The sequence below is a fragment of the Physella acuta genome, unplaced genomic scaffold, assembly GCF_028476545.2.
Source record: "Physella acuta isolate Inbredline_101_S28 unplaced genomic scaffold, ASM2847654v3 ptg000201l, whole genome shotgun sequence".
NCBI lineage: Eukaryota > Metazoa > Mollusca > Gastropoda > Physidae > Physella > Physella acuta.
The window spans coordinates 23,449-37,729 of NW_026731720.1; the positions used below are offsets into that span (position 1 = coordinate 23,449).

Sequence of the window (14,281 nt, forward strand, 5' to 3'; positions counted from 1 at the left end):
CACAGATACCTACAACTTACTCTTTATGAAAAGTTTATTGTAAGGAAAACTCAATTCAAGCTTCATTAAACAATAAGACATGTGTTTGATCCTGCAACTAGCCTAGAAATCTTCGGACAACCTCGGTGTTATGCCATTTATAGCATCAGAGGAGTCTTAATGTGGTGACTTGTTATCAGGAGAATGTCTGGTTCAAATCTAACAAGGCTATGTGAACATGATTAGTATCTGTTTTTTATAACAGTCATTCTAAAACTTTTTTTATTCCTGTTTTTTTTTATAAGCCAAGACAAATGAGATGAAAACCACAACACAATCTTTACTTTAATATACTACACGAATCATGCGATCTCAATCATTCTTTACCTAATTTTTCTCCAAAAACCAAAGGATTCAAGCTCCAAACGCCCCTTCTTTCCGTTCTAATACTTTCACATCCCTGGAGTTTGAAGCAACAAGCACGACGATGTGAGTCTTATTGTTTCAGTGGTTCAGAAAACTGCAACATGGATTCCAATAGAATTTGTGTTGCAATCTCCGGCATGGTTTTATATTCAATGTTCTTTCTGATACAAACGGTGCACCATACGAATGGTTTTTTATTCTATGGAGCTATACACTGAAATGAATGCATCCTTTCAACTTTCATTAGCCACTATTTCTATTTGATACTATGGTGTTTAAATTACCAACATAATGTATTATTTAAGTATGATTTTTATTATTTTATGCAGGTTGTACAGCAAGTGACAGTTTACTCAGTTTATTTCATAAACCATAAGAACACCACAACCATTTCAACACGACTTTGTTTCCTTACAGAAAAATGTGTAAATCGCGCTAACACCAAGTATGATTGTTGCTCGCTTATTTTTAGGATTTCTATCGAAGCAAGAGGGCTATTCCAATACATCCACGAGGTTGTGTGCGAGCACCTGTGGTAAGGCTGACGTCACACACCCTCTGCGCTGGCACTTGTTGGTGACGGGGGGGTGTCTCGCCCAGGGGATCTCATGTCTTTGTGTTTGTGTATACCCCACATTCACATCATCCGTGTATCTGCTCCAAGTTGTCTCTCACCAACCAACATAATGTTCTTCCTCGGCGCATCTCTGTCTTTTGGCGTTCATGGGAATGTTTAACCCCCTGTGTGTGTTTGTTTACAACCTTTTCAGTGGACTAACATTTTAATACTTATCGTTTTCTCAGTTTTGTTTACATCTGATTTATCTGCAGCATGGTATCAATCAACAACAACTTGGAATGGCTTAATTAAAGAATTTATAAATGAGCTTTCTTTCTATCGTTTAGAGCTGCATATATCAAATTGAAAGAATAGAATATCGTCAATACTTTAGACTTTTTAGATGAGACCTAAGTGTGATACATTTAGCTGGGACATCACCTAGGGGTAATCATTTGTCATATATTTAGCTGAGGCGTTACCTAGGGGTAATCATATGTCATATATTTAGCTGGGGCGTTACCTAGGGGTAATCATATGTCATATATTTAGCTGGGGCGTTACCTAGGGGTAATCATTTGTCATATATTTAGCTGGGGCGTTACCTAGGGGTAATCATTTGTCATATATTTAGCTGGGGCGTTACCTAGGGGTAATCATTTGTCATATATTTAGCTGGGGCGTTACCTAGGGGTAATCATTTGTCATATATTTAGCTGGGGCGTTACCTAGGGGTAATCATTTGTCATATATTTAGCTGGGGCGTTACCTAGGGGTAATCATATGTCATATATTTAGCTGGGGCGTCAGATGTAGTAATGTTCACTTGTTATACATCTACCTAAAGCATCAGATAGGGGTGATAATTTGCAATGTATTCACCTTGAGCGTCAGATCTGTATGGGGGCGAAGATTCGATATGTTACATGTGGCATTAGTAAGGGGTGATCACGTGAAATTCATTCACCTGTATGTGATAGGAGCGACCATCACATGGTATACATTTAATTTGTGCATCAGGTGGTAGGTAAAGACTTAGTAAATTTACCAGGGGTGTCGGCTGGGGTTGACCGTTTGTGACATTTACTTTTTACGAAGGGGCGGTAATATTCTCTATGTACTGTTATGGTCTTGTGAGACTAGTATTTTCTTTATCGAACAAACGCGAAACAGAGGCATCATTAAACATCAAAATCGACGACTGCAGTCTGTTAGATATCTTGTAGAACAGCGCCATCTTCAGTCCGCCATTCATTACTCTCTTCCTGATTCCTGCCCCCCTCACAAACCAGAACAAACACAGACAATTTTTTTCGACAAGGAATCGTTGTTTTCTTATGATTTGTTAACTATTTGTTTCAACTTCAACTCTTTCAGTATTTGATTGTTTCATACTCTATGATATGTCGGATGCGTTATCTCTATTTTATTATTATTTATACCTTTTTAAATTAACACTGTAACTAACCCAATTTGGACATTTTTATGTTGAGTATGTATTTGTTTACATCATATTCAGCGTTATATTTTATATGTAACTAACCACATAAATAATAAATAAACCATTATATGTTAATCTTTCCTCTGTATATGGTAATCTTTATGTAGCAGTACCAAGCCGCAACGTTAGGTTTAAATAAAGTTCGTGTAAATCTCAGTACAGTGGTGTAGGCTATTTGATTATCTATGTATCCTCTTTCCAAGCCCGACCCTGCCTGTATATTACAAAAGACCTATATTTTTATTGGGACTTGGAGTTATGTTACTTCCTGAAACTTGGCTGCCTATATGTTATCTATTTGTATGTGACTTTATCATACAACATTCAACTATGTCTGATTCATACATATTGTATGTATACTAACAACTTATCTTGGTATGTATGGTCAATAGAATCAATATGATCTACAATTATAACATGTAACATTTTTTGTGGAAAAAATATCGTGCCTCGTGTTGTCGGTTAAGCTGGACTCTTTGTGATGTTGTTTTTGTTTCAATTTCAACTTCAAGCCTCTAAAAGGAACTTTCAAAGAATACTTGCCTGTTAAAGTTTAAAGGGGGAAAATCTAAATAGGCCTATATAACACATCACAAACGTACCATTTATGAACTCAAAACCAATGGAAACAATACAGACACGACACTTACACACAAACACCTTGAGCACTCTTTAGTTTTCAAACACTTAGTTATTTCAGCTTTTTATTGCAAAAATGTGATTGTAATCATAATCACATTACGTGACTCAAGTAATTTTTTTTTTATCGGCCGGATCTTCGTACCGAGGAACATTTGAAACTTGAGCGCTAGAGGTATTGTGTTTTCTTATGAGTGGGAGTTCAACGGCAATTTTTAGGGGGCTGTAGGCTGATGTGTGACGTCATTTTAGGGGAGGTCGGGTTTTTGTGACAATGTGTGATGGATGAGGGGGGGGGGTCGTCAAAAGCGTGTCGTCTTTTATGGATGACTTCTAATCTACGAATTATTACACAAAAGTTAACTACGAACTACGGTTGTTGATTTGTGCGCTACAATTGAAAAGAGTTGCGTGAAATGCGTAATAGAGATCTAAATATGCAACCGAGTAGGTTGAGATTTACTGTTTAAAAATTAAAGAGAGCTAGGGTTATGTGAAAAAGATTAGTGGGTATTTTTTTTTATGTTCGGTGATTTTTGTTGTTTAGACTAGAGCTGATCTGAATGATTTGTAGACGCGCGGTAAATATCGGCTAGACATGGAATCGATTTTCACAATAGGTTAATAATTACTCGTGCATAATTATAATTACTAGATCTAAATAGATTTGCTTACCTGTACAATAGCCGAACTATTTTATACTATTTGGTTATTTCTGAAACATGTTTTTTTTTAAACTAAAAGCCTCATTTAACTTACAGAATGCAACACGACCGACCTCAGCACGATGTTTTTCATGGGTAATCGATTATAAAACAATAACAATGTTTGGTGGAATCGCAGTATTAGTTGCATGCATGCTGTGCATTAATATTGGGGAATCGCTTCGTTGTATAAATAAATTGGTATCGAATACACAAAAGTTCAGACATTTAACTATTTAGAAATAGTTCTTAAAGTATAGATCTAGATCTAGAATAGATCTAGTAGACTCTATGTGTAAAGTAAAGAGTAAAGCTCACTCAGAATTTATTTTCAGTTTTATAGATCCAAAGTAAAGAGTTTTTAAAAAATCTAGATTTAGAGATACTCTAGCTAGAGAATTCTAGCTATTAGCTATATATAAAATTAAGGTAATCTATCGTTTTAGGTACGTAAAATCGCCCGCGACTAGTAATGTGAAAAACAGGTGACTCCTTACATTTTAATAATTATTTCACATTTTGAGGAGGATTTATGTTTTGAAAAATACAAAAATGTTTCCTTGTTTCATTTATGTACCTGTTTTTAAACAATTGAATAAAAACTTTTCAGTAATAAATGAACACCAGCGATGTTTCCAACAGATGCAACCATGCTCATTTATTATAGCAGCCATCTTGTTAAAGTTTTATTTTTATAGACTTATAGCGCAAGATTCAGGCGGAAGTCACTCTATTTTACAAATGGCTGCTGTTTATATAGCAAATCTTGCTTGCAGACACTGCTGTTTAAAGTTAATTACTGGCCTATATTGATATATTTAGCCATTGATTTAGGTTTATTATTCATTTATCTATAACATTTGACACAAACATATCACAATATACTTCTATTACAGCCTTGATAATGAGGTAACGTTTTCGTTCATTAATAGCCGCGGGCGATTTTACGTACCCAAAACGATAGATTACCAAAATTAAATCTAATTTGTTGAAATGCTCCCATTAGCAAAAACTAAAAAATAATTTAGATCCATTTATTTAAAAGTTAAAATAAAGGAAATGCCTCACTCTACACTTAACTACACTTAACTACATTTTTTACACTAATACACATAGATCTAGATCTAGATCTATGTAACACTTAAAAAAAAGACATCTAGATATAAAAATATATAATAGATTCTCTCTAATCCTAGGTTGATAATTGTTAGATCTAGAGATCTAGGTAGGTCTACTAACTAAAGCTGTTAAGTCAGTAAAGTAGCAGTAGACTTTACCTAGTTACATTGATGAGCAACACTCACTGTACATTCTACATTACTCTGTAATCAACTAGGACTACTCTACATCTACTAGCTTTATATTAAATAATCCAGAAACAGATACAGTTCTATAAATTGACTAGATCTAAATACAGTTTTTTGGAGAAAGAAATCTAAATAGCCAACTTAGTACCTATTAAAGTTCATAAAGGAATATAGAACTATCTATATGAATAGTGTTCTATTTGCCAATATTTGGCCCACTCGAAGCTGCAAGTTTAGCTTTTACAAAAGAACATAGCTGTCTTAACCAATCAGGTCACTTGTTAATGGCAATTAACGTTTTCTCTTTAGGACTTAAAGGCACTGCTGTTCTTCTAGATGACATTTTATGTGCCCTAATTAAATATCAGAGCTCATCAAAATTGTGTACATTTTTTTATAATTTTCTGCATTAATTTTCACAGTAATTTTAGGATGGCTCTTAAGGGATAAATCTAAGCAAAAATTCAATTAGTAACTCAATGTTGTGACATTCTGACAAACATTACTAAAATATTTAAAGCATGATGTTTGTAGATCAAATATTGTCACATTTATATGCTATTTAGGGTTGAATTTTCTACATCTCTTTAGTTGGGTTTAGATAATCATTGTCTAGGATAATTTACAGTATTTCTGTCGTAACGTTTTAAATATTGTTGCTGCTTATCAGAGAGAGACTGTTTTATAATGTTATTCTGTTAGAAAAAGTTTGCTTCATTGGAGGATTTTAGAAATGGCTTCAGAAAATCTCCAATACATAATATGTAACTTTTTACATACATATGTATTGATGAATTTAATGAACCAATTAGCAGAGTGAAGTTAATTATAATATAGGAAACTATAACGTAGTAAAAATTGGGTGTGTTATAATACTCTTGCTGATCAGGCCAAATTTGAGAACCCTTGAAGTAAAGCAATCATGTGGTAGTAACTTTGTAATTTCTATCTGAATCTTGTTTCTAGGCAAGGAGCAAATGACCCTTCTGGAAATGAGAGTGCTTTTTCAGTGTATGTAAGCTGCCTGAAACAAAATCTAGAGCATTTTTTAGTATGAGAGCCTGTGTTTAGCTAGATCACTTTCATTCACTAGGTTAGTTCTACTGGCTGTTGTTTTAGCATGATTTACCCAAATCTTATGCCTTAAACATTCATTAAAAAAACTTTACAGATCAATAGAATCCCCTTGTTATATAGTAACTTACACAATATGCTATAAGTACATTCTTTGTGTGTGTATATCTTTTTTAAGGTCAAATATTTATTATGAGCTCACATATTCATTATGGCATAAGGTACAAGAAAAACTTTGAAATGGTAGTTTTATTGCTTACTTACATCAGGATGAGGAGTTGGGAGTATGTGCCAGATTTTTTAAGCCACACACATACTACTGCCAAATCAATATTCAAAACTGAAGCTGAAAATCCTATTAGTTATATAACAAACCTAAAATCAGCGTTCATAAGGGTTATTTTAATATTTACTTCCTAATATTCAAAGTAAAGTATACAAAGCTTTGTTTTTGTTGTTTCACCAAAAACAGAGGCATGACTTTGTCATATAATATATCTGAAGAAAAAAATTTCAAAATGATAGGGCCTATAATTTTTATTTGTAAATTATTTGAGCACTACAATTTATTTACTTAACCGTTTTTGTATTGGCCTTTCTTTATTCAATAGCAGTAATTGTTAAACCTAGCTTTTGATAGTAATGATAGCCGCTCATTCCTGCCTGTCTGAATCTTAGTCATATTTTGTATCCTTTAGGTATCAATTTTCTAGCAAAACCTTTAAGCTAGAGCTTTGCTACAAATACCTAATTGGTGGCTAAATCCCATAAATCTTCATGTTTTAGTTTCTATCTTCAAGTTCTGTTCAACCTGTTTGTACTTTATCTGGCAGTTTGACTTTCCTCTACTTATATTTTAAAATATATATCTCACTACAGCTTATAAAGTCTTTTCTTTATGGTCATTCCCTTAAAAATGTGTGTATCTTTAAAAAGTAATAAATATTAATGTAATTACTTTAGCAAACTAGAAAAAGAACAACAGTAACATAGACAAATGTTAAACGTTATCTTAAAAAAATAATTTGTATTATTAGTTGGTTCATTGTGTTCATTACACTTTGTCAATCAAACACTTTACTGAGAGAAGCTACATCTGAAGTCCCAAAAATATTTTATTTTTTAAAACTGTGTTGAATAAAAAATAAAACCTAAACTCTTGAATATATCATCTTAAAAAATACAAACAATAGAAACATATTTATCAATATTATCTAGAGTTTGTATTGTATGTATGACATCATTGTGACAATATTTTCAGATGACAACACTACACAGTTTTTATTTTATTTTAAAGTTTCAAAATTTAATTTACATTTCTTTGAAAAATAAAGCTACATAGATACACAAATATTTGCAAATATCTGATATACATTGCGTAATGTATATTTTTATAATAAGCATAAACTGTCTTAATGTCTTCCATCATGTCATCGTTTGATATGATGGGGAGTATAGTAACATATTGGCTACATCTTTGACCTCACTCAATCGCTTAAGCAAGCGAGCATTGATCATTTGCAGTTTTAATATATATATATATATATATATATATATATATATATATATATGGTGCATCTAAAAGAAGAGAAAGTAATCTGTGTCTCTGTTCATTTATCTGTGCTATTTAATTATTGCTTATACTGTTGACTGTTAACTATATTAACACTACTAAATCCGCATGTATATGAATTTAAGTGTTTTATGTTGCATGATTTATAATTAGTTGGTGTTTAATTTTAATCTAAGAACGGCAAGGGTTTTTAAACAAATATAAAACTGTACTATTAATTAAACTCATGATTTTAATAGGCCTATTGACAAATTAATCACACTAAGAGGGAAGTATTTGTAAATAGAGGATAGAGAAATCCATATGTTATTATGTGCTTTCAGATGCTGCACTTGTTAAAATTTGTTGAATTTTACTACACCTCAGTTTTTATCAAATTCTAACTAGGGGAAAGTTCAAACTTTTTTTTACTAATTATTCCATAATTTTTTTCATTTGAACAGCCCCATTCTTATTCTCTGTGCCCTAATTTAGGATTACCCATTATATAATTGTGTATTTAAGTTTTGTATTTTATTCCTCTACAATTTGCAGTTTGTTATTAAACTATTTCTGCTTTTAATAGTTTTCTTTTTACTGTTTTCTGAGCTTTTCTGTAAAATGTTGCCTAATAGTTATTTTTTATAAATGACATCCTGAAACCTACAAAGTTTTTATGCTTATGACTTTCACAGTTATGTTAAAATTTAACTTATTTTTTTAGTGTATTGGCTGAATATTAACTGTTCATTCCGTAAAAAATCTGAATAGTTTGGCAAAAAGTTTGCATGAAAGCAACAACAATTTTGTTGGCTATATGAGCTGGGATAGTTGGTCCACTCTTACATCAGGTGTTTTCACTGCATGGCTATCATTGGCCAAAGCTTTTTAAAAGCAAACATTTGTTTCTTAATGTCAGTTTTTTCTTAAAGTCACTTGAAATTTTTATAGATAAGCATAATATAACTATGTACTGTAGGCCTATAAATGCATAAAAAGGTAACACTTTTTAAAACTAATATTTAGGCGTAGAAATTATTTCTTTCATTATATCTGACATATTCAAAAGTAATCTATTTAAAACAAAAATATTCATGAAAATTTTATAGTGTTGTCTGCCAAGTGCTTTAATCAAATCTGTTATTCTTCCAAGATCTTGAACTTAAATCTCAGGTGCTTTAGTGGGTAATCTTGTATAAAATATTGAAATGTGCGTGGTTTTTGTTTTTTTAACCAAGTGAGCTGTGGGAGTACCTGTCCTCCTTGTCCATTGAGATCAACCGACTGACTGACAGCATTAGAGATGATCCAGAGAAGCTTGGCATACATCTTAAAACTGCACCTGAGAAAAGGTACAATCAGGATAGTTTGTGTTTCCTACTTGGCTTGAGTTGAACAGTAATACTATTTTTTTTTTGTAATTCTAAATGAAATAAAAATATTATTCTCTGTGTTGATATGAAACCCTTCAAATAAAAAGTATGTAATGACAAAGATGAAATGTTTTACAGTGGCTCTGCCAGTGCTCCAGACTTTGAGAGTTCAACCTATGGCACAGTTCTGTACATTCTGGAAGGTGTCTTGCCCTTCTTGGAGACTTTCTACAGAGATTTTTACCTCCCTGACCAACATTTACATTCTAACGAGGCTGATGAAACAGATCACCTGGCAAAGGCTTGTGTGGTGAGTACATTATTCTTCTAGTACCTGACCTCTCTGCATGCTGGTATCTGTTCATCTATAAGACATTTGTTATTATGGATGCTATGGTTCCCAACTAACAAATACTTGCGTTAAAAGGTTGTAACATGAAATGTTATTTTCTCCACTTTCAGATGTTTGGTGAGATTGTCGGCCCTTTGCTGTTTAAGCCCCAGCATATGAAAAATCTTGTCAACTGTCTGGCTGTCATCGTGCCTATTTCTAACATGCCAAACTCTGTATGTTGTTAATGTGAAACTTGCTATGTTAATGTACTAAAACGGAGAAGGGGAGATAATTTTGGAGGAATTAATTTTGCAGTATTAAGGAAATTAGTCACATTTTATTATTGTTCATTCCGTTTTGTAATTGATTAATATTGCATTAATATTTATCATAAAACTTGAGTAAATACATCATACTGTTGTGTTTTTGTGATGAAAATTAACAAGGCCTCCCATATTTACTTGTCAGAATCTAGAGAGTGTTATGGAGCGGTTTGCCTCTGGAATTACAGTTGAAGACACATCAAGTGCTATAAGAAGAGTAAGTAAGACTCAACCTCCTTCTAAACTATTCTTTCATGTAACACATGATTCTTCTGTATAAATTAATGGCTGTTAACACAATTTTTATCTGCAGGGAAACATAGAGTACTACTCAGCCGAGGTTGAGCTAAATGCTAAATTCAGGCTGTATGCTAGAAACTGTGCTGCTGTGTTTGCTGGACACAACACGGTCACTGCTCAGCTGAAATTTAACATGGCCAGACGTGAGTTGACTGGGTTTTTTTTCAACATGCCATTTTGTCACAGGTGTCAAAATGTGCAGCGATTAATTAAAAGAGTTGGCCTAATGTACTTAATCAATTGAAAGTAAAAGAGTTGGCCCACTGTACTTAATCAATTGAAAGTAAACTTTCCACACCTAATAAATTCAACACATTGCTACCACTCTTAAACAAATGTATTTTAATAAAATCTTTCAATTAACAAAATGATTTATTTATTTTTGTAGATTAAAGAACAATATTTTCTTAAAACTTGATTATTATTTTTTTAAATATTTCCTATTGTAATAGCTAATTGTATTTTGAAAATAACTATTTTCGGACATTACTTAAGTAAGATTGATTCTTTACTTAAGTAAGATTGATTCTTTACTTAAGTAAGATTGATTCTTTACTATTTAGTAGTTTTCTACTACCAATTGTTAACTGTATTATTCTGTTTACTACCCTCTCACAGCCTACACAGTAATTGATGGAGATGAAGAGCTCCCCCTAGGGGAAGAGTTTCAGAGCTTGGTCAGGTGTTTTGTGGACATCCATGAGAAGAAGCCAGAGAAAAAATATTTACCTGCTGTTAAACTGATAGAACAGTTGGCGTATGTACTCAACTGCTGTCTTCATAACATGATATCTATGCTTGTTCTAAATATCTCTGATATATCCACTATCTACTTCACTAATCAAATACCTGCTGTTAAACTGATAGAATAGTTGGCGTATGTACTCAACTGGTGTTTTCAGAAGATAGTTTTCATAACATGATATAAAATTCTAAGCTTGTTCTAAGTACCTCTGATCTATCCAACATTGCTCTAACAAAGCACTTCAATCTTTTGTTATTACTATATACCTCTTATCTCTACTACACATTTATACTCAGCATCTAGTCTTACGATTGTAGAATGTCTCCTGGACCATGCCACTGTATCCACCAGGATCTCCCTTGAGTACAAGAGACTGACAGAGTCAGCTCGCCTAGAGATGGATGATCTCAACATCAAATGTTTCCAGGTGCTACGAGCCATGATCCACAACGAGGAGAGGAAGTTGCCAGAAGACTGGGCGACACGCACCAGTGAACCTAAGATTAAAAAGTAAACATTGCTTACATTCTTAATTATTGTATATCTTTGACTTATCAGTTGTGCTGGTTAATTAAACAATGTACTAATTGTTATTAAAATGAAATTATTATTATTATTATTTTTAAAACAACTGATAGATCGATACATTGTAAAAAAGTATTTTAAAAAATCTGTTAAGAGCCATAACACTGAAAAAAAGATTCCCTGAATGTGTTCTGTCTGTGTTTTGAGATGTACTGAAATAATGTTGTGTGTAACATTCTGACCGTGTACAATTCTCTTTCCCCCCCCCCCTTCCCCCCCCCCCCCCCCCCCCCCAGAGGTTTGAGGTTTGTAGCTGCCATACAGAACCTGTATGACCAGAAAGGTGCCATGAAAAAATCACTACCACACCTGGCTTCCAGAAATGACTTCATAGCTAAAGAAGTGCTGGCGTTCTTGTGTATCATGTTGTTCAATGCTAATGATACAGTGCAGGTTGGTGCTGGTCTTTACTTTTGTCTGATGGGTCAGTTGGTATTGCATTTTGAATAGCTTATGCTAACTGGTGTAGTTTGATAAGATATGTGTGGATAGTACATTTTAAAGCTAACTAGAACATGAGGAATATTCACATTTTACTCACGTCACTTTATTTAAAAAATGTGTTTGGTTATTACAAATAGCAGTTTATTTGACAGAAACAATTATACTAAATTATGTTTAATTTTTCAGCAATCTATGCTGACCTACTTCTTCTCTACAAGAGAGGAGGTTTTCTTCATGGCTGTCAGAGACAGAATGGCACTGTCCACTAACTCCATCAAAGAAAAGTAAGCTCTAACAACTAACCTTGTTGACATCTTCCCATTGTTTGACGTTCTAAAGTCACCAATCAATGGTGTGGCGACAACTCTTTCTGCTGATGCTTTCAATGACTATAGCTAGAGTATTAATTATAGAGTATAGCTAACAAATTGACATTCTTGATCTTAAAATCACTAATGCTTCAAACCATTGAATCAAGTTGTTATCACATCTATAGCAACTTTATAAATTCATCAACTCTATGTTTACCATGATAAATGTGTAGCAAGCTAAGCGTAACATTTACTTACTCTCATGCTGTAGATTTATTTTAACAAACACTTCCTTTTCTTAACAGGCGATCCCTTCAAACACAACATGAGGCAAAGCTCAAAGAATCTTCTGACAGCAAGAAAGTGAAAAATATGTTCATGGTTACCTTGATGGCTTTGAGGGTAAATACTTGTGTGTGTGCTTATACATGTGTGCTTGTTTGCAGTTTCATTACTATCATTCTTATGTTTAAGTTATAAATGTATATAATATTGTTATGTCGGTGATAACATTTAGGTTTGTATGTGTGTATGTGCATGTAATATTACTGTGTCAGTGATAGCACATGTGTATGTGTGTGTAGTTCCATGTCTATCATGTTACCCACGGTGTAGCATTTAAACGATCTCAGAATTTAATACTGGAGATTTGTAAAGCTACTTGAGCAATAAAAACTTTAATTAATTGACACTTTATCTACATAATTTTCTTGAAGCGTAAAAGCTAACATTTGCATATATTCTTTGATCAGCAAATACAAGCGTATGAAGATGCAATGAGACAGCAGAGACTAAGTGGCTGGGTTAGACTTTTTTCTATTTACTTATCTGTACAACTCTTAAGAAAAATTGTCTGGTGTTTGGGAAGGGGCTGATTTTATTTTAACAAAATTAAGACTATCACCCCTTTTTTTTCTTAAAATTGTGTACATTTAAAAAAAATAAAAGAATGACTGTAGAGGGTAAGATTGTCCTACTCTTTAAAGCTCCACACTGAGTTAACATTGATCAAGTTGTACAACATATTTTGTTAATTCTTGCAATCCTTGATACCACTGAGACAGACGAGAAAAACCACCAAATCTTGCGTGAAGCCGCCCACCAAGAAAAGACCTAAAGTGGCGCCAGAACCAAACAAGCTGCCCATCCAGAAGCCTCCCAATGGCAAGGATGCCTCGGTCAAGAGCAGGAACAAGAAAAACACAGAGAACAAGGACCTTGTCACCAACATTAGTGGAATCCTGAAGAAAGACAAGGAAGTGGCGTTCACAAATCCTATTGCTAAAGAAAATGAAGCACTAATGCAGGATGTTACTGACTGTGATATGGCCATTAAAATGGAGGTTAATTCTGTTTATTAATACTTTTTTTCCAAATTAGTATGTAAATTGGTTTATAAGCTGTTTTAAAATATAGTTGTGTCTAACATAGATATCTTAAATAACTTCACTATCTAAAATGTGATGACTTAGCAAAATATTCTCCTACTATATGTTTTTAACAGGATTAACCTGGGTAAATGCTACTGAGCAGTTTTATGTATGTTTTATCATTTCCTCTTCACTAGGAGCAAGACTCTATAGCCACTGACACGTCAGCTTTTGAATACAGGAATGATGGGTATATTGAGCTTGTGCTCAAGGTCATGGCCAGGATGTGTGATGGCCAGAACAAACACTTACAGGTAAGTCTAGCTGTGTGGGGAGGGTTTAGGGTAAGTCTAGCTGTGGGGAGGGTTTAGGGTAAGTCTAGCTGTGGGGAGGGTTTAGGGTAAGTCTAGCTGTGTGGGGAGGGTTCAAGGTAAGTAGTTGTGTGGTGAGGGTTTAGGGTAAGTCTAGCTGTGGGGAGGGTTTAGGGTAAGTCTAGCTGTGTGGGGAGGGTTCAAGGTAAGTAGCTGTGTGGGGAGGGTTTAGGGTAAGTCTAGCTGTGTGGGGAGGGTTTAGGGTAAGTCTAGCTGTGTGGGGAGGGTTTAGGGTAAGTCTAGCTGTGTGGGGAGGGTTTAGGGTAAGTCTAGCTGTGTGGGGTAGGTTAAAGGTCCTGTTGTGTGTGGAGGGTTAAAGGTAAGTAGTTGTGTGGGGAGGGTTCAAGGTTAGATCCAAGAATTAAAAAAAACTCATCTTAAGGA

At 33.8% G+C, this 14,281-nt stretch overlaps 1 protein-coding gene across 1 annotated transcript in view; it reads left to right on the forward strand.

Moving 5' to 3' along the window:
* LOC131937173 (inositol 1,4,5-trisphosphate receptor type 1) overlaps nt 1-14,281 on the forward strand; it is a 42,873-nt gene that overhangs the window by 13,855 nt on the left and 14,737 nt on the right. The window contains exons 16-28 of the mRNA XM_059294387.1: nt 8,980-9,093; nt 9,253-9,424; nt 9,577-9,681; nt 9,917-9,988; nt 10,085-10,214; nt 10,690-10,828; nt 11,168-11,326; nt 11,638-11,794; nt 12,032-12,129; nt 12,462-12,558; nt 12,909-12,959; nt 13,221-13,499; nt 13,724-13,840. Of these exons, the coding sequence (XP_059150370.1) occupies nt 8,980-9,093; nt 9,253-9,424; nt 9,577-9,681; nt 9,917-9,988; nt 10,085-10,214; nt 10,690-10,828; nt 11,168-11,326; nt 11,638-11,794; nt 12,032-12,129; nt 12,462-12,558; nt 12,909-12,959; nt 13,221-13,499; nt 13,724-13,840 (1,690 nt within the window). The remainder of the gene's footprint in view (nt 1-8,979; nt 9,094-9,252; nt 9,425-9,576; nt 9,682-9,916; nt 9,989-10,084; nt 10,215-10,689; nt 10,829-11,167; nt 11,327-11,637; nt 11,795-12,031; nt 12,130-12,461; nt 12,559-12,908; nt 12,960-13,220; nt 13,500-13,723; nt 13,841-14,281) is intronic.